Raw genomic sequence first — 19,273 nt, forward strand, 5'->3', positions numbered from 1 at the left:
TGTGGTGGCATTTCCCGTTTCACTGTGCACACGAAGACGCGTGGTAGGTGGACCTTTCTGAAAGACACTTCTCTGGTTGCAGATCGACTACCATTACATCTCCTCCCAGGGCTTTCCGATCGAGGGCTGGGCTGTCGTGTACTACATCACTCACCTGTAAGTACGCAGAGGGACCCGTGAACCCTTGTCGCGTGAGATGATGCGCAGGAGAAGTTGGGGAGGCCGTGGGAGCAAGAGCCCTGCCCTCCCGTGGCGGCCTCTCTGGGTTCCTGCCGCGCCAGGGGTGTGTGGCACGCGGGTGGCTGTGCAGACGACAGCCCCGGGCCGCTGGCCTGCTCCCGGGAGGGGGCTGCCTCCGTGGGGGGATGGGCTGCTCAGGTAGTGGGGTGCACGGCGAACTCGAGGCGTTTCCTGAAGTTGGCTGCCTCTCTTTTCCGAGACACGCACGCAGTCGCGAACGAGCTGTGCGGCGGAACCGGCAGAGAAGGTCTGGAGAGACCGTTGGCATCTGAAATGCTTTCTCTTCCAGTTTGAAGGGGGCACTGCTGTTCATCACCATCGCGCTCATCGGCACCGGCTGGGCTTTCATTAAGCACATCCTCTCCGACAAAGACAAGAAGATCTTCATGATCGTCATCCCACTGCAGGTAAAGGGCCCCGAGTCCCGCGTGTCCTGGCGGTGTCCCGGCGCTTCTCAGGGCTCAGCTCCCGGCCTGTCCGGGAAGAGGGCGTCGGCTCACCCAGAACCGCAGCTCGTGCCCCTGGGGTTTCTCCCTCTGCCGTCTGGCCGACCCGGGCCTCGGGTCGTTGCCCCGAGAGCTGTCCGCCGTCACTCAGCTGGCGAGCGGTGTGTGGACGCCTGTGCCTTGAGTAGGGAGGGGCTGGGAAGTCCGGGAAGCTGCCGCCTGCCTTCCTGCGCCAGGCTCCCCTCTGACAGAATGGTCCTCTTAGCCTTGCCCAGGCACACAGTGATTTTATTAACAGGTGATTTTAAAACCGCGAATGACACCGGTGAGGCTTCACAAGGTAGAATACTAAGCGGACCTCAGGACAGCTGTTCATCAAGCCCTTCCTGGTTCAGGACCCTGGGCTGAGGCCAGCCTTCCCCGGTCGTGAGCCCCTGGGGACAGGAACCTTGTCGCCTGCGTAACAGTCTTATTGGAGGCAGACACTGGGCTTGGAGAACTCACGAGAAGCAGAGAGGGCCTGGCAGGGGTGCAGGACTGCTCTGCTCGACCGAGGAGCGTGGGTTTGGTGAAACTGTTCTCGGCCGCCCTCCCTGGGGAGCACAGTGTGGGTGTGGCGGGCGAGGGGAGGGCGGGCACCTCCCTGGGCCCCCAGGTCTGCCTCCTCACCCTGGCGACTGGTGCTCTGGCAGCATTTGCCCCAGAGCCACCTCCACGTTGATGACGCGGGACCTGTGTTAGCGCCAGATGAATGGTGCAGACCAGTTGCTGTAGATTTCCCAGGAGAGACTCATCACCCGAATCGGAACGATCTGGAAGGCTGCAAGGTAGAGAAGGGCCTTGCCTAGACATTTAAGGAAAGACCTGTGGCCGTCAGAAGAGGAGCAGTGGACGCGGGTGGTCTGTTGCCGAGTGAACAGAGAGGCTGAGGATCTGTGTGGGTCTTGGCTGTGGAGCTCCCAGGGCCACCTTGCCGGCCCCGGGCCAAGTTCTACGGCCTGCCAGAGCGTCTGAGCTCGTGAAGGAGGGCCTGGGGCCTTTTCCCCCAAGCGCCGCAAATGCCCCCCCAGCCAGTCTCCCCCCACCCCCGGACTCCATCCCTCCAGGCGAATCTTGTATCCTCACCCCACCCAAGCTGGGATGTGATGGGGCGCGGCCTTCTGGCTTTCGCACCCCCAAGGGAGCTGAACACAAGGTTACATGGCCGGCCCTTCTGAGGAAACGGCATTTAAAGAATTGAATATAGGGAAGTTAGACATCGATAAGCACAGAGGCCAGCCTGGGAAGGCTTTGGACGGCAGCCGGAAAGTAAAACTATTTCTTCGTGGCCACGGGGAGCCGGTGCACAGCTCTGAGCGAGAAGGGAGAGGTGCACAAAACGTACGCACAGACCTTGAAGGACATTTTTGGCATTTCGTGCCACACCAGGGAACGTTCTGTCGCATGTCAAGAGTGTCAGCTGAGGACGGAGGGGAGTTAGGGATTTAAGGTGAGAAAGCCTTTGTTTCCAGTTTGTCTTCAGAGGTGGAGTCCCACGTGCAGGCGCGCAGGATAGAGGAAGGCCCGAATTTCAGAGTAATTTTTGCATTCATACCAAGTAAAGTGTGGCTTCTGCGATCATTTCACTGAAAGCTCCTAGATAGGAAAACCTTACTTTGAGATGTCCCGAATAGCAGCGTGACAGATTTTGCACTCTTTGTCAAAGTGTGCAGGGTGACCTTTACAGCAGGCGAGCACAGTGTTTGGGACAGAGGACTTGTGATCTGTGCATCCACACCTACCGGAAATCTCCCAGAGAGCATCTCCTAGGTTCTGCAGAGTACTGCCTGCCGTCCCAGTGTAGCCAGGCCCTGGGGCCTCTCGCAGCACACTCGTGCCGGGACTGAACCCCCAGGGCCAAGTGGAGCGGCACGCGGTCGCAGGTGCACCTCAGGGGGAAGAACTGAGCCATGTCCCAGGTGGAGGGGACCTGGGTGGGGCTACTTCTAAGGAAGAGCAGCGTGGCCTCTCAGGCACTGGGCCCAAACCTGCCATTCTCGTCGCCCTGGTCTCTCATAACACCCTCTGGTACTTAAAAGCCTGTCTCTGCGAAGCGGCAGCAGCTGCCCAGGGAGAACCCGGGCCTGAGGAAACCGGGCGTCGTGGCTGAGTGCGGTGCCACCTGTTCAGGCCACCGCCTGGCCCTGCTGAGGCCCCGGAGGCCTGAAAAGCAAAGCAGAGGGTCCCTGTGGTCTGTGCTGTGTCGCAAATCCCCCCAAACACGGTGGCGATAAGCATGTATTCTCTTCGCGTTCGGTGGGGGTCAAGAACTGAGGCGTGGCGGGTCTGATGGGGGCCCTCGCGCAGTGAGTGAGACCGTGGCTGGGGTCACCTCAGTCTTCACCTGCCTCTCCTGGGTGGGGAAGACTCGATCAGGCGGGGCGAGAACAGCAGGGGCTCCTCCGCCTTTTTTCCTCTGCCTGGTCTCTCCACGTTGGCAGCCTCCGGGTTGCCAGAGACCGACTTCCCCCGAGAGGGCCAGCCAGAGGCGGCGTCCTTTGTACGACCTACCTCGGAAATCACATGGCCTCACTCGCGCCGCCTGACTGTCGCTCAGGGCAGTCGCACGTTCAGGAGGAGGGCACAGACACGGCTCCTGGATGGGAGAGTGGAGTGTTCTTAAAAGCATGTAGCCCTGGAGAGAATGCCGTGGCTGTGGTCGGGGGCCCGCAAGCCCGAGTGCCCACCCCCCTTGGGGCCGCTGTTGTGGAGGCCTGCCCTTGCCTTAGGGCCTCAGCGACTTCTCGTGTCCGTAGGTTCTGGCAAACGTGGCCTACATCATCATAGAGTCCACCGAGGAGGGAACGACGGAGTATGGCCTGTGGAAGGATTCTCTGTTTCTGGTAGACCTGCTGTGCTGTGGGGCCATCCTCTTCCCCGTGGTGTGGTGAGTACCCGCAGGAAGGTGGGGGGCCGCGGTGCACCCCGAGGCTCGTGCATCCGACGAGTCCAGACCCCCGAATCAGCCGTTCCCAAACCAGTCCGAACCACACGGGGCATCGGTTTAGCAAATGAGCTTCCTGGGTCCTCAGGCGGACCTGAATCCGCCTCCAGGAGCAGGAGCCTGGAATTCGGGTCTTGATCTTGTCCCTCCGTGGATTCCGATACAGCTGATCTGGCACCTTGGCTTTTATCACAGCTTAGATCATAGAGAAGGGTCTGGAAATGAGAACTCAGGGGCGACATAACGGCAGCACGAATTTGGAGGGAGGAGAGTTGAAGAAATCCTGTAAACAGCTTTCTTGCCAGGTAGGCGGAAGGTGAGGAAGTGCGTTAACATAAACCAGCGAGAGTTCCCAACATGTTCCCAGGTCAGAGGTCTTCAGAATGGCGGGCTTCAGACGCACGTGTTGCGCTTTGATTATGTGTGAAGAAATGTTAGTGCCAGTGGTTGTTGAGAGAAGATATCCTCATTAAATCTTAATGCCACGTGAAGGAAATTACCGGTTCAGTGGGAAGCAAGGAGAGGAAAAAAGGCTAGCAAAGATTCAACACCCTTACAGTGATCTAGGTCCGTGGCTGTTTGAAAGGTTACTCCTTTTGGAATAAAGTCTTAAAAAGTGGACTTACCTGTGTTGTGTTAACGGTAAAGTCCACGCTGCAGTAAACTCCTATTTTTCAAGATCCTGGGGCTTATCAGCTTATTCTGTCACTCCGATTACTTAGAATATGGTACCAGCGGAGGGTAATCCTCATTCCAGCCGGTTAGACTCACTCTTGACCCTTATTCCATCGTACGTGACACGTTGTGCATACATCAGTGTAGCCAGCAGCTTCCAGAAGATGGGAGAGTCTCCCCGATCTCCCCCACCTCCCTGCGTCGTGCCCGGGACCAGGTAGCCCAGGCATCCGTAGCAGGATGACCAGCACCGTCTTCGGGTAGAAAGAAGCGTCTTTCTGTCCGGAACAGAGTGCAAGCCCTACTCTTCGTCTGCCGCCTTCGGCAGAAAGAAAGGACCTGGAGGTTTGGGGAAGACGCAGGGGAGCGATAGGGCTGCAGGTGGTCATTTCCCTCGCCTCCTTCGTTGTAGCACGAAGGGGCAGACGTCACATGGTGATGCTCTCGAGAGTGCATCTTCTGAAAGTTGCCGTAAACGAAAAGCATCGAGCACTAGAGGTAGCTTCAGGAGCGGCACCGATGACTTTGGAGCTGGCTTTGTGCCGGCTCACTTTTGAGTGGTGTGCCGTTCAGATCTCCCAGGTGGGCAGGTGAGGGGGCGGGCGCGGGGGTCTCAGGAGAAAGCCCTTAGCCGGGGTCAGGTGGAGGGTGGGTGGCCCCATCTGTGAGCCCCCCCCGCCACCCCCCCCCCCCCCAGGCTGTCCTCATCCTTTGGAGACAGACCTTCCCGTAGCACCTTTAATAATGTTCGTGTTCCCCTGTCTGAACAGCGATGATGGTAATTAGTTACCCGGCACATCGCAGCAGGAGAAGAGGCTCCCTGGAGGCTGCCACTTGGCAGCAGAATTCCAGACAGTGAAATACTGAGTTTGCAGGAAGCCATGTGCTCACAGGCTCCAAGACCTAGACCTGAGAAATCAGCCTCCGGCCTCCGTGTGCAGGGGTCCATGTTCTGTGGGCAGCAGGTGCGCTCCAGTGCGGTGTCAGGGAGTGGGGGTAGTTGGGGAAGTGAGAGATTTTAGGTGGAGAGAGAGGTCAAGAGCGTTGAAATGATTGCATTTTGCTTTTTCTCCTCACACCCAGGGCCCTGGCAGACCTTTCTCAGCCATTAGAGGGCGTCCTTAACGCTCGGGCTTGAGTACCGTACACGGCCAGGTGCTGGATGTAGAGGTCACGTTGATTCGGGAGAGTGCTCCGAAACCATCTAGTCCAGCCCGTCAGCTTATGACTGAGGAATTCAGGACCTTGAGTTACTAGTGTTGGAAACACAGAAGAGTGCAGATTGGTGTGAGCTAACCTTTTGTTCTCCAAATGTTCATTTTTAGGTCAATCAGGCATTTACAAGAAGCGTCAGCCACAGATGGAAAAGGCAAGTTTCCTTGTGCCCCTTTGTGCTGCTGGGCCTTCCCTGAAGCCCCTGCCCGGGCGCTCCCGGGAGGTGGAGGGGCCGCTGTCTCTTGGGGAGGAGTCTGGGGGAGCCCCGGGGGCTTTATGAGAGCAGCCGGGGGTGGGGGGGGGTGTTTGCTGGAGAGGCAGGTGGTGAACATTGCAGAGGTCAGTTGTGTAAGGAGGCATGGGGGCGATTGCTGCTTGCCGAGATGATTCATTGCGTTTCCACGTGTGAACGTGGTTTTCACCTTCTCCGAACTGAGTCAGGAAGAGAAAATCTTGTCTGGGAAGGACCGGATAGCACTTCGCTGTGAGAACAGGAGGTATGATGGATTGGGGATGGCTCTGTGTAAAGCACCCCTTCCTGCTGATTTAACACGCTTTCAAAATAGACGTGTCGGTATTAATTTAAGAGGAGGCTGATGCCAGAGAGAAGCTCTGAAGCTCTCTGGCTTTTAAACGGCTGTGCCATCAGAGCCTTCTGTAGCTCCTCGTTTTTCCAACCAAGCCTCCTAAGAAAAGAAGCCACAAAGAAAATGTTTTGTGTGGTTCTGCGCGTATGTGAATAGTACCCGGCCACAGGCCGCTGTGGCATAAAGGGGGAACCTCAGGCCACGGGGACCACGGAGCAGTGCTTTCTCTGCTCTGAGCTGCCTCCAGGTCTGGGAAATCGTGTTCTGGAAGGCAGATCATTCCTTTGGTGGCGTTCGTAAAGTTTTGTCGCTGATCTGTGTTTCTTTTATTATAAAAATAACGTGGATTCATCTCAGGAAAATTGGAAATCAAGTAATAGGTACAAATCTTATTTCGTACTTGCCATAAAATTAATACCGTGTTATTTTCTTTAAGTTGAACTAGACCCGATTTCAGGGCTTCACCCCCGGGTCCAGAGAGATCCCGGGGTTCTTCTGTGGAGCACGGCCCCCAGGGCATCTGTGGCTCCTACAGTTTGGGCCCACAGTGGTTGCTGGGGAGACTCCCGCCATCCGGCCCGCGTAGCACTCTGGCGCTGGGCGGCCTGGCGTGTGGGGGTCCTGCCTCGGCTGGGAGCCCCAGTCAGTGCGGAGTCCAGCCTCCCCAGGCCCGCCCGGCCTCTCAGTGGGTGCAGGCTCCACTCGCAGAACACGCCAGCTCGTGTTTTCTTTCTAGGCCCGGGAAATAGCTCTGATTTTCTCCCCTTTTTTCTTCAGAGGAACTGGGTTCCCTTCTCCCTCTGGGACAGATTCTTGCTAGTGAGTTTCAGCTTGAACTTTGCCTAAATGTGTCGCTTTCAGCCTGACTGCAGCGCCTTGCCCTGAGCCAAGGAGCTCAGAGAGCGCTCTGCCTTCTTGGAGTGGGGGAAAGGGAAATTACAGAGAACAAAACACAAACTAGAATCTTCCTAAAGCGCCTGCCGTAGACGGAAAAACCCAAAGTGGAAAATGAAAGCTCACCTTCTGGGAATAACTATTGTTTGGGGATAGCCTTGTCTTTTTCTCCTTTTTCTGTGCCTGTCATATCAAAAGGTGGCTTTGTTATTCTTTTTATAACAGCAAATTGGTCGTTCTCTTCTTTTTAACACATTGAGGGCACCTGGCTGGCTTGATCTGCGGGGAAGCGACTCCTGATCCCAGGGTGGTGGGTTCGTACCCCACATCAGGTTGTGGACAGTACTCAGAATTTTTTTTTATACACTGAGATGAGACATTCTACTTTTTCATCTTGATACATTTCAGTATTTCTGAATTTGTTTTTCTTACTCCTTGGCTGAAAATATGTAAAAATTCCAAGGGTGATGTCTTTCGGTTGATGAGTTTTGTTAATACTTTTCTTCCTAGTCTCGCCTTTTCCCCTTGTGGGTTCCTCTGGCCCTTCCTCACCAGCTCCCTTCCCCCCCACCTCCATCATCCTGCATCATCCTGCATCATCCTGCATCATCCTGCATCATCCTGATCCCTCCAACTGCCTCTCCGCCTTCTGCGCCCAGCTCTTACCCCCAGTTTGGGGGTAACCGTGGTAATGAATTGCGTCTGTGACCATCTATTCCCCGAGCTCTTCATCAGGTATTTTGCCTGGGGTGGATAGCACAGCAGGTGACGCCCAAGATGGGGTTGGAATTGTCCCCAAGCAAGCATCTGTAGTAAAGGGAAACCATCGAACTGGAATGCTCTTGTCATCGCCTGGTTCACACGCAGTTTCTTGTTTTTTCCACCAGGTGACAGCATGGGACCTCTTCAGCAGAGAGCGGTCCCATGAGCACTCCAGGGCTCTCCTTCTAGGGATGACAGACTGTTGAGAAAGCACCCATTTCTCATCAGCAAACATCACAAACCCTTTGAGGGGACAGAGTAGGTTAGATGGGGGGGTGCCTTGACCCACGTTCTTTCCGGGAGTTGATCTGTAGGCCGTGGCTGCTTTTTGGCTAATCTGCAGTTGTGTATTTCATTCGGTACTTTGAGAAATGGTTACACCTGTTAACAGTTCTGGAGTCAGGGTGGCCTCGTTCCCACGGTCAAGTCCCCCCTGCAGAGAACTCTCAGGAACAGCATCCCCCCACCCCTCCCTGGCACGCCGCCCAGGTGTGACTGCAGAGCAGGCCAGGTCAGAGCGGGGCAGAGGCTGGAGTGGGGACACGGGCCACCGCCCGACCGCAGCTTCCCGGGTGCTCTGAGTGACCCCCCCGTGCTCCTCAGTCTGCCCTTCTGAGATCTAGCCCGTCCCAGAGGCAGCTGGCAAAGTGAAGGCCACGGGCAGTAATGTCTCCTGCTAGATTTGGAAGCATTTTTGCTGGATGGAGGCTGAGGCTCCGGGTCCTGTTTATAGGCTCGTTAGGCCATTGACTCAACACACGACCTTGACAGTGACTTGGGCGGAAGACTGTCCGAGTAAGTGCAGTTCGGGCCGACTTCGGCGGGGGGAGCGCTGCGTGTGGGCCGGTGGGTGGCTTTCGGAGTGCTTGTTTGGGTGGTGGTTACTTCTTCGTCTCTGGAGTCCTCCTGACTGAACCGGGGGAAGCGTTAAGGATGCAGTCGCCCGCTGGCCTTCAGCTGTGTCTTTGTCTCCTCTGTCACATGCTGGTGCTTCTCTCCACTCGCGTGTCATTTAGAGCCACTGCCACGCTGTGCTCCCCGAGAGGAAGCTTAATTGAGTCACACGCAGACGCCCGAGCTCGGGTTCTACTGTGTTCTACCTGCCAACATTGACTGGCTGTCACTGCCCTTGAGCCTGGACCTGCTTCCTTCTTTCTCCAGTGTCCTTCCCTTAGGGGACTGGCCTGGGGGTAGATGTTGTCCACCAAATTAACAGTCTCTGCTGCTACTGCTCTTATCCGCACCCCTCCCCCCCCCCCCCCCCCCCCCCCCCCATCTAAGGAAGATTCAGAGGAAGTGTTCTGAGGCCTCTGGGCTTTTATGTGAGCTTCAGAGGCCTTTAAACAAATGGTGATGGGCTAGTTGTAGGCTTGTAGAGGAACGGCTTCATCCTGAGCTGCTGCCATGTTCGGGAAGTTGCTGTGGCCGTGGGAAGTGTTTTTCAGGGCAGCCGTCCTCAAGAGGGCCCTCGGGGTCAAAACAGTTTTCATCACCGGACACGGTCATCCTTTTTTGCTGTTGATGTTTGCACTTGATGGTACAGGAGGGACGGTGGGTGAGACAGCTGGTGCCTTAGCGTGACTCAAGGCGGTAGCACAGGACTGTGTTAGTGGCCGTTGCTCTCGGCATCGGTGCTGCTCGCAGGGGGTGGGAGAGGCTCGTTCCACTTAAGAGCGGCCTCGATGAAATAGTAAAAACGACTGGTGTTGTTAAACCTCAACCCTTAGGAACGCCTTGGTGGTTCATTTGGTTGAGCATCCAACTCTTGATTTTGGCTCAGGTCATGATCCCAGGGTCATGGGATCAAGACCCACATTGGGCTTCACAGGAGTGTGGAGCCTGCTTAAGAAAGGTTCTCTCCCTGGGGCGCCTGGGTGGCTCAGTCGGTGAAGCGGCCGACTTTGGCTCAGGTCATGATCTCGCGGTCCGTGAGTTCGAGCCCCGCGTCGGGCTCTGCTGACAGCTCGGAGCCTGGAGCCTGCTTCGGATTCTGTGTCTCCCTCTCTCTCTGACCCTCCCCCGTTCGTGCTCTCTCTCTGTCTCAAAAATAAATAAACGTTTAAAAAAATTTTTTTTTGAAAAAAGAAGCTACTACTTGTCAAGTTTTCATGTGGAATCAAAGACTATTCACAGTTATCTGGAAAGGCCCCCATCTGCACAAGGCCGTATTTTCTTCACACATTTCAATCAAAACAGCTCTTGGACAGCACATTGACTGCAGAAGCAAATACCAGAGTCCAGCTGTGTTCCATTAAGCCAGACCCTAAAGAGATTTACAAAAACAGAACACGGTTCCACTCTCCTCATAAATTGTTTTTGAGTGAGTTATTTTTTATTAAAAAGATATTTAATATGAACATGTAGTGGATTCCTTCTTTCACTTTTGCATCGATTATGAAATACTTCCGAAATTTGTTTCATCTTCTCATTTGGTGAATAATGACAGATGTTACCAAAAACAAACAAATGTTCTTTGAGGTCCTCAATAATTTTGCAAAGTGTGAAGGAACCCAGAGGTCAAAAGTTTGAGAACCGTGTGTTAGAGATGAGGCTTGTTGAATCTCTTGTCACGACAGTCACGACCGAAAAGTCTGCCTGGCTCTTTTTTCCTGTGCCTACAGAGTTTATTTCAGGCTTGGCCAGATTCTTCGTTCTGGGCCTCTCGTGCCAAAAAAAAAAAAAAAAAAAAAAAAATAAAAGAAAAAGTTTTGTTGGGTGTGTTCATGTAAATAGACCTAATGAAAAACCCATTGATGAGAAAGGAAGAATTATTCCCCTCGCCTGTTTTTGTAAATAAAGTTTTCTTGGAATGCCCCGTGCCCACTTGTGGAAGCATCGCCCGTGGCCGCTCCCTGCGCTTCAGTGGCAGGGTTGAGTGGTCGGGGCAGAGATCATCTGGCCCACGAGGGTGCTCTCCAGCCCTCTGCAGGAAAAGTTGGCCATCTCCTGGCTGTTGTGGACATTGAAGAGACACCATTTTTAAAGATCCTGGGTGTAATACGGTGACGTTGATACACTGACTGCTCACTCTTTACTGGGTGCTGTGAGAGCTATAGAGCTCGCAGAGGTCTAAGAAATTACTGTTTTTAAGTATTTACCGAACTCCGTCTTTGTGTCCAGAACGGTGTTCTTTGTTACTTGGGGCAGTAGCTTTTGCATCATTAATCCAATGTGATCTTTTACCTTATTACTCTGATGGGAATCTGTGCTTTTCTTTAACAAGATGGCTTTTAACATCAGTCACCCTCAGTTCACCAGGAGGGCTTTGGGTTAGACGTTTCGCCCTGGGCTGATGTTTACGAGCACTGTCTTCCCTGACTGCTTTGACCCGTTTTCTGGTTATAACTTCAGGTGTGTCCGATCTTTATTTACATTTTCCAAGCAGAAACCAAGGTGCCCTGCGGCTCACTGATGCTCCAGGCAGTGAGGATTACTATTAGGTTAGACCTGGGGACCCTAGGTCAGAAGCCCTAGGCTGAGGAAGGAGGTCAGGAGAAAGGGGAACTTCCCAGCTGCACTGTGATCTCCCTTCCCCAGCATGCGGGGATGGCTCTAGGACCGGGTGCAGCCTGGGAAGGAAGGAGTTCCCCTGGAATTACGCTATGTTGTTGTCTGCACTGCTGTTGAGGATGGCGTGGGGATTACCCCCTCCGGAGCACTCTTTCAAGATGATCAGAGAGGAGAGGCAGAAAAAATGAGACGCCCTTTATCTGGTCGCTCCGAAGTTTCATCCTTCCCTTTGTCCCTGGGTATGTAGCTAGAGCATAAGCTTGTAATCGTCTCCTGTCCCTTAAGCTGCAGCAAGAGTGTACCGTAAGCAAGTCTTCTGCTCCAGGAAGGCGCCTTGCTGGCAGGCGGAGAACGCTCTCTCTGGCTGGTGTGGTGCAGGGGCTTAGAGAGCTCATGCATCTCAGGAGTGAAATAAAATCAGATAAAAACAGAGAGGGAGGCAAGCCGTAAGAGACTCTTAACTATAGAGAACAAACGGGGTTGCTGGAGGGAAGGTGCGTAGGGGGATGGGCTAAATGGGTGATGGGGATTAAGGAGGCTACTTGTTGGGATGGATGAGCACTGGGTGGTATATGTAAGTGATGAATCACTAAGTTCTACTCCAGAAACCAAAAAGAGGAGAGGGGGAGGGAGAGAGGGAGGGAAGCTTGCGCATCTCCTAGGGCACGAGGTAGGGTGGCATTCTGTCCTGCACTCAGGGCCACCTTAGGTCATGTATGTGTGTGGCCAGCCATCTAATTGGCATGGTTTTCACGGGGCATCTGTGAGTGCGTCACAGGAGGGGATGTGTGGTCGCCAGAAACTTGGTGAGATTTTTGTGCCTGTGTGCATTTACCCGGGCAGAGGGTTCATGGCCTTCAGCAAATTCTCAAAGCTGTCTGTGACCCTAGAAAGGCTAAAACCACACCTAAGTAGGCTATTATGAAGACATAAAGAGAGAGCGAAAGGATCTGATTAGACTGGCTTAATGCAATGATTTTTCATTTCTTTTAATCACCAGATTCCCTCTCTTCATTACTTTCCCCTCACAGATCACCCCAGATTCCTTTAATGTCATCAACATCACAGCTTCAGCTCAACATTTCAAAAGAATCAACCTTTGTCACCACCCCGAGTTAGTAGAGCCTACAACCAAAAGCAATGAGGCCTCTATACGCCCCGGCCTGAGAAACAGCCACATTGTGGACACATGCCATTTTTTAAAATGAGGCCTTTAAGACATTCGGCACCTTACTGTCTGGGGAGGCCCTTGGCCGCCCAGCAGGCTGGTTTGCGATCTCAGTTGGTGTGCCCTCCCTGCTTCTGGATGTGGTTCTCCTGCCTCGTGGCCTTGGCTTGCATTTGACCTCTGTGAGTCCTGAGACAGCAGTGGAAACCACCTCTTCCTGGCTGATGACTGCAGTATTTAGGGAGACCCGGGTCCCTTAGGGAGAAGGTGTTGTCTGCTGTTGACCAGGCTGTGGCATTAAGCAGTGGGACGTCGGGCCTTCTTCCTCGCCCAGCTCATTGCCGGCCGCGAGTCTGTGCCGTGGGCAGCTGGGGACAGCCGGGGGCCGTGGTGTGCTCCTTGGCTGGGCCCAGCCTCAGCCGCGACGTCAGACTAGCGAGGCTCCCGGTATCGCGCAGGCTGCAGGCTGGCCGAGAGACGGGAGGGGAGTCAGGTCAGCGCGGGTCCTCAGCACCCCGCCCCCCGCCCCCACAGGGCCTCTGATGTGGTTCTAGAGCCCACGGGCAAAAGCAGAGGCTCAGCAGATGGGACAGCAGAAATCTTAGAGTTGTTGGCCTTCCCCTAGAGTGCGTGGTGGTCGGCCAGTCCGTTGGGCCGTTTCTGCTTCTTTCTTTTTGCTGTTGCCGTACGATAACGTTTGCTTCCAGTAGGACACAGAGCCCTTAACCGTGCAGTCTGGTGAGCTTTGCCCACTCCTGGATCACGGTTTTAAATGCATGCTGGAAGCCTGTCTCGTACCACTTCTCACGTGACCCTCAACAGTTTGAAAATCAGGGTGTCCTTCTCTGCAGCGTTCTTGTCTTATCACGGCCGTCCCCATGCTTGCTCCCGATACCGTCTGAGACGGATTCGTGGGATCTCCTCTTAGGGGAGGCCACGGGGCGCCTGGGGAGCTGCTCTCTCCCCCAGACGGATGCTTTCAGACCAGTGTGGGCCCGGCTCAACGTTCAGCCTGGCTTTCGGGCCTGGGAGTGACCACGAAGATGGGGGCCGCTGCTGTGCCCTCCCCTGCAGAGGGACTTGAGCTCGGAGCTGAGGCAGACTGTGGAAATGCTGAGCTCGAGGGAGAGTCAGAGCGACGCCGACGCCATCCAGGCTTCGCCATCGTCCTTATGTCTTTAATTTTTATGTTCGACTCAGAATTCCCCCCCGAAGCACGCCAGGGAGGAAGGAGGAGAAAAGGGCGGGGGGCAGGCGGGGATGGTTTTAAGCCTCACGGCTCTCCTTATACCCGGGGAAGGGCCGTTTGGGAAATTTTTCACCCTTTAAGAGACTGTCATGGGCCTTTGCGTATGTGTGTCTCAGAAGTCCTCTGGCATTGACTTCTCGAGATGGACTGCTGCGGTTCCTGGGCATTGCCGGGCATTTTGAGCCGTGGGCTGCCGGGGGATCCCAAAGCTGTGAATTGCCTTTCTCTTGGTGCAGAGCGTGGGCACGGAGAGCGCGGTCTGTCGAGAAAAGTAGGCTGGATTGGGAGGCCTGGCCTCTTCACCTGCGAGCTGGGTGACCTCGGTAACTTGCTGGACTTCTCCAGGCCCCGAGGCTTTTCCTCTGTGAGGCAGTGGTAACGGCAGCTCTTCCTTCGTGGAGGCCGTCGTGAGGTTTGCACCAGGCGAAGTGAGAGAGGTGCCTGGTGTGTCTGTGATTCCCTCTCGGTCGATGGTGATGACCAGTGTTACGGTTCCACGACCCCCCGGGGAAGGAAGGGGACCGTCTGTCTCCTTGCCGGCCTCTCAGTTCCTCTTGGGTGTACAGAGGCAAGGTGAGAGTCTAGGGAAGGGACAGCACCTCCTCGAGCCGGGCACATTTGCTCTCGTTCCTGGTCACAGAGGTGGCTGCCTTGGTGAGCATTTCAGACAGCTGGGTGCTTCCTGTCTCCTGGCACCTGTTCCAGGCTCATCAGTAGAAAGTAGTTGCCGGAATCGGGTCCCTGGTCCTCCGTCCCTGGGAGGTCCTTCGGAGTCCTTCCGGCCAAGCCCTGTTCCGTAATAGGGGCGGCCGGGCCTGGGCACCGGGAGAAGCCCTCGGGGTGATTCCGATGCTCGCCCGGGCGAGAACCCCTGCCACGAAGACCTCCTCCTGCCCGTGAGCAGACCGGGGCCCAGGAACGGAGGGACGGGCCACGGAGGTGCAGGGGCCGGAACGCGGGGCCCTGGACTCCCGTCCGAGGCTTTGTTCCTCCCGCTCTCTGACCGTCTCTGCCGTTGGTCGCGGTGGGGCCGGAAATGGCCAGCCCGGGCTTGAGGACCCCCAATTCCCGGGGAGCCCGGCCTGCTGCGGCCGCTGAGCGGTAGGCTCAGCAGCCTGCTCCGATCCAGGGGACAGCTCGTTTGGAGCAGAGCAGGAGGCGGCTTGGGAGTCGGGGCTGTGACCTGTGCCTCTCTGCTCGTTGCGCAATTGCTGGTGAGGTTTCGCCGTCCGGGGCCGGCCCCTCCCCGCTCGGTCCACTTGTACCCACCGGGGCCCGGGCTCCTGGCAGCCGCCGCAACCCCGCCGATGGCCCGCTTGGTATCGGGTCGATACTCCGTCCTCCTAATCCTGGGACCTCAGACATTGACTGAGTGCTTACCGGCTGCTCTTTGCTTTCCAACGGCTGCCTCGTCAGTTCTGCCGACAACCCTAGGAGTAGGTGTGGTTATCCCCGTTTTACAGACGAGGAAAATGAGGCCCGGCAGCTCTTTTCAGCCCACGGGTCCTGCCCCCGTGCTGTGATAAAGCCACCTTTTTGCGCCAAAAGGGAAAAAAAAAAAAAAAAAAGGCAAAAAGAAATGAGGCCCAGAGAGGCTAGGAGACTCATCTGAGGTCACACAGCCAGGACGCAGCACAGTTGGGATTTGAACCCAGACGTTCAGAGCTGCACTGCCCTCGCTTCTGTCTCCCTGCCTTCGCCGCCTCAGCTGTGACTAGAGCACCCACGGGGGGGGCCGGCAGACTTGTCACCAAATGTCTCCCGTGTGACTGGAAGTGGTGTCCCTCATGACCGGTGGGTTTTGCAAACAGCCTCGAGCTTCGCTTTCTGTGGCTGCATTCCCTATCGCCGCTTGTCCCCAGGTCTGTTTGTCCGTCCTAGCACGCGTCCTGCTGTGGGACAGTGCCTGGGCGCGGGCTCATCTCTGAAGCACCTCGTGGCCTGCCTCGGCCCAGGGTGTCTTAGGCGGCAGGGGGGACGTTAGAGCGGCGTCTTCCGCGCCCTTCTCACACGAGGGTCCTCGCCCTGCAGCGTCCTCCCCCCTGTGCTGCCTCTCCGCCGACCCCAGACCCTTCACCCTGCTGGGAGGGAGGGGTCGTCCGACTTCCCTTGTCCCTCCCAGGCGGGATCTGCCTCCCCCCTCTCAGGGAGACCTCCACCAACTCGAGGGTTTGGGCCTCAGTTGGGCTCTTTCTTGGTTCTTTCCATCCTTTCTCCAGAGAAGTTGTTCTCAAATGTGGATGTGACCAAGGCAGCCGCTGCTCCAGACCCTTCAGGGGCTCCCCGAGGCCCTTGCCACCGCCAGGGAGGACAGCCGGTGGTGTCTGTTTTCGGCTCTCCCCACGGCCCGGCCCCCGGCCCCCAGCCTCTCGACGGTGCGGCCTGCTTCCTCCTCCCCGCGTGGTGCTCTCTCCGCTGAGCCGTCATATCCGTTCTTCCCGAGCACTCTGCCCGCTGACTTGTCCGCTCTTGCTCCCTCCCGAGCCCCGCTCAGGCCTCTGCTGCGACACCAGCTCCTGTGGGAACCCTCTCTCTCGCCCTCGTGCCCCTGGTCTAAGTTGGGCGCCCTTCCTTGGGCGGGGCCTCCACAGCCATGGCCTGTCATGGCCCCTTGGAATCTAGGACTCAAATCTTGATGGCTCTGTCCATCTGGCCAACGGTTCTTGCCGAAGCGAGGGCAGGAGTTTCATTTGTAGGATTTCTTTCAGCCAAGGAAATTCGCAAGACACTTTGCAAGCGTTCTTACTTACTTAAGTGGTCTTCTTGTTAATACTGTCCTTTCTCAGTGATTCCCAAGGAGAATCGAGCGTTCGTATTCCAGAACTAGTTGGCTGGTTTGGGAGGGCGGCCATCCCCTTGCCCACGTGAAAAAGAAATACAGAAGCAATCCTCGTTCACACAGACGTGCGAGGCTTTAAATTCGTGGTGGTTTAGCCTTCTGACACTTCTCAGTCCTAACGCTTGGTCCTCAGCGAAGCTCTGCCAGCCTCCAGCCGGGCAGGGGCACCTGCTTGCGTCACAGGCTCGCATCACTCTCGCTGCCCTCGACGCACCTCGCATCGAGTGTGGAGCTCCTCTGTGCTGTGAGAGGCTCGGGGCCTCTCTTTCCCTGAGGGACAGCAGCCGCCCTGGGGACAAAGGCCACAGCCGCCCCGACTTGGCCTGGCCCAGAGACAGAGTGAATGGCAGAGTGGGTAAGATTTAATTTTAAAAACAAGACTGCCAGAGAGGTTGCTAGATAAGTAAGCTTTTGCTGATCAGCCTGCTTTAATGTAGCTTCTTTAAAGGTTGCGTGCGTACGTGAGTCCGTTCCAGCTCGAGACGTGGATGTCATGGCCGCTCAAATCTAACGTGGGGTTAGATTTTCTGTAAAGATTTTCTGGTGCTTCCGTGAGGGAGGCATTCGGTTCCTCCCAGGAGGTTCTCGCAGATACTGTTCGTTGGTAATCGCGTTGAAGGTTAGGACTCCAGGGATTTCTGTTGGAACCCTAAGCTTGACTGCCCCCCACTAATCGTGAGCCAGAGGAGGGGGGAGGGGAAGGGGAGCCTCCTCCGCCCACGGTGCCATTGTTAAACGGAACCAGTAATTGAATGCTATTAAGCCAAATTAATTTGCCTCCTGCAGGAAGGTCTATGATGAATGAAAGGCTTGCTAATCAGGGAGGGAGCCAGGCTACCCTCTGCGGTCATCAATATTTCATGGCCGTGGGAGGTGGCAGGAAGTTAGCTCTCCTGGCTCCCTGACCTTGAGCGATCCAAAGGTAGGACACAGCCAGCAGGGTTGTATTTAAAGGGCTTGTTACAAGTGAAATTTGCAAGATGCACCCGTGGGTTCATGGAATTTCTGCCCTCAGCTAGCGGGAGGTGCGGGGACCCACCCGAGACAGGCCCTGGTCCCTAGTGGGGAGTGCAGCTGTGTCGACCACAGTGGCAGAGCTGAAATGTTTAGCAACGGCTTTGGGGTCGGGGGGTAGGGGCCGATCTGTAGTGTCTGCCGATTTCTGTGGTGTCAGCACACCCCCAGCATGGCGAGTTCAAAGCTGCTGAACCCAGACTGGGGAGACGTACACCAGCAGACTGCCGGAGCTGGGGACCCCAGCCTGCTGCTCCCACAACTCCCTGATCCTCCCTAGGGACAGGGGGGAGAGCCTCCCAAGCTGTCGCGGCTCCAGAAATGCAGATGTGCCCCCGGCAGCACTCACCTGCATTGGATTTGGCCTCTTGACAGAGGGCGCTTAAATGTCACTTGCTTTTAAAAATGAGAAAAGAAGTTAACGTGCCTTTCATTTTGTTCTTTCTTCTCCCTAGCTGCTATTAACTTAGCAAAGCTGAAACTTTTCAGACACTATTACGTCTTGGTGAGTAAAAAAAAAAAAAAAAAAAAAAAAAAAAAAAATCCTAAATCTGTAAATACGAGCAAACAGACTTCCCAAGAATTGGCAAAAGCCCAAGAAGTCTACCTGGAGCCGTGTGGGTTTCATTTTATCCGACTGAACTGTGTCTTTCGCGAAGAGAAACTGAACAGCTGAGTCACTTCTTTTTAAATGTTAGTTTTCGGGGCGCCTGGGTGGCTCAGTCGGTTGGGCGACTGACTTTGGCTCAGGTCATGATCTCGCAGTTTGTGAGTTCGAGCCCCGCATCGGGCTCTGTGCCGACAGCTCAGAGCCTGGAGCCTGCTTCGGATTCTGTCTCCCCCTCTCTCTAACCCTCCCCTGCTCACGCTGTGTGTCTCTCTGTCTCTCAATAATAAATAAACATAAAAAAAAAAAATTAAAAAAAAATGTGAGTTTTAAATTTGGCTTTAAATACTCAGAGAAGTAACACATGCTTGATGTTTTCCTACAATGCAGGGACTATAGCAACAGAGCAAAAGCCCTTTCTGACCCTGACCTTCTCCCCCTCCCCTCCCCTCCCCTCCCCTCCCCTCCCCCTAGGTCATGACTGGTCCCAGTTTGGTGGTCATTTCTCTAGCTGCTCTTCAGGCATATGCCATACACGGCCGTCCTTTGGCTTGCTCGTTTTATCCGTTTACAAAAACGAGATCACGCCTAAAATCTGGACGTGAGAAGGCCCTATGAGCGGACGCCAGAGGCGGGAGTTGCTGTAACTTCTTAGGGTAATAATTTCTTGGAGTATATGAGGCGTAAGCTCGCCCGGTGTTGGCTTCCTGACTCGTAAAAGAAAGTTTCTGAGTCGTCTTCCATCTGTGGTTGGACCTTTCCTTCCCTGCAAGCGCAGCCACCCCGGGCGAGGTCCCAGTGGCCATCTCGGTGAATCCTTGCCTCACTCTCCATCACTAGAGTACTTAGTGTTACTTAGTGTCATTGGTACTTCCTCTCTGCGTGGGCCTCAGGCGCTCACAGCGTCTGCTCAGGAGGCTAAAGCAGTGTTGCCATTACTCCTCAAAAACATTCCTCAGAGCCTGGGAATAAAAAAAATACTGACCTTCGGGGATGGAGGTCAATGGGGTGTGTGTGTAGAAAAGGCGAGGAAAGGGTGACTGGGGAGTTCAGAGCAGCCACACCAAATGTTTTGTCCCCCCAG

General features: G+C 55.2%; 1 protein-coding gene across 1 annotated transcript in view; it reads left to right on the plus strand.

The window, feature by feature from the left end:
* GPR107 (G protein-coupled receptor 107) overlaps positions 1 to 19,273 on the plus strand; it is a 71,388-nt gene that overhangs the window by 39,388 nt on the left and 12,727 nt on the right. Inside the window, exons 11-15 of the mRNA XM_025932858.2 lie at positions 83 to 156; positions 530 to 647; positions 3,482 to 3,612; positions 5,670 to 5,713; positions 18,038 to 18,087. Of these exons, the coding sequence (XP_025788643.2) occupies positions 83 to 156; positions 530 to 647; positions 3,482 to 3,612; positions 5,670 to 5,713; positions 18,038 to 18,087 (417 nt within the window). The remainder of the gene's footprint in view (positions 1 to 82; positions 157 to 529; positions 648 to 3,481; positions 3,613 to 5,669; positions 5,714 to 18,037; positions 18,088 to 19,273) is intronic.

This window comes from Puma concolor, chromosome D4 (assembly GCF_028749965.1).
Source record: "Puma concolor isolate L17-30 chromosome D4, mPumCon1.1.hap2, whole genome shotgun sequence".
Taxonomy (NCBI): domain Eukaryota; kingdom Metazoa; phylum Chordata; class Mammalia; order Carnivora; family Felidae; genus Puma; species Puma concolor.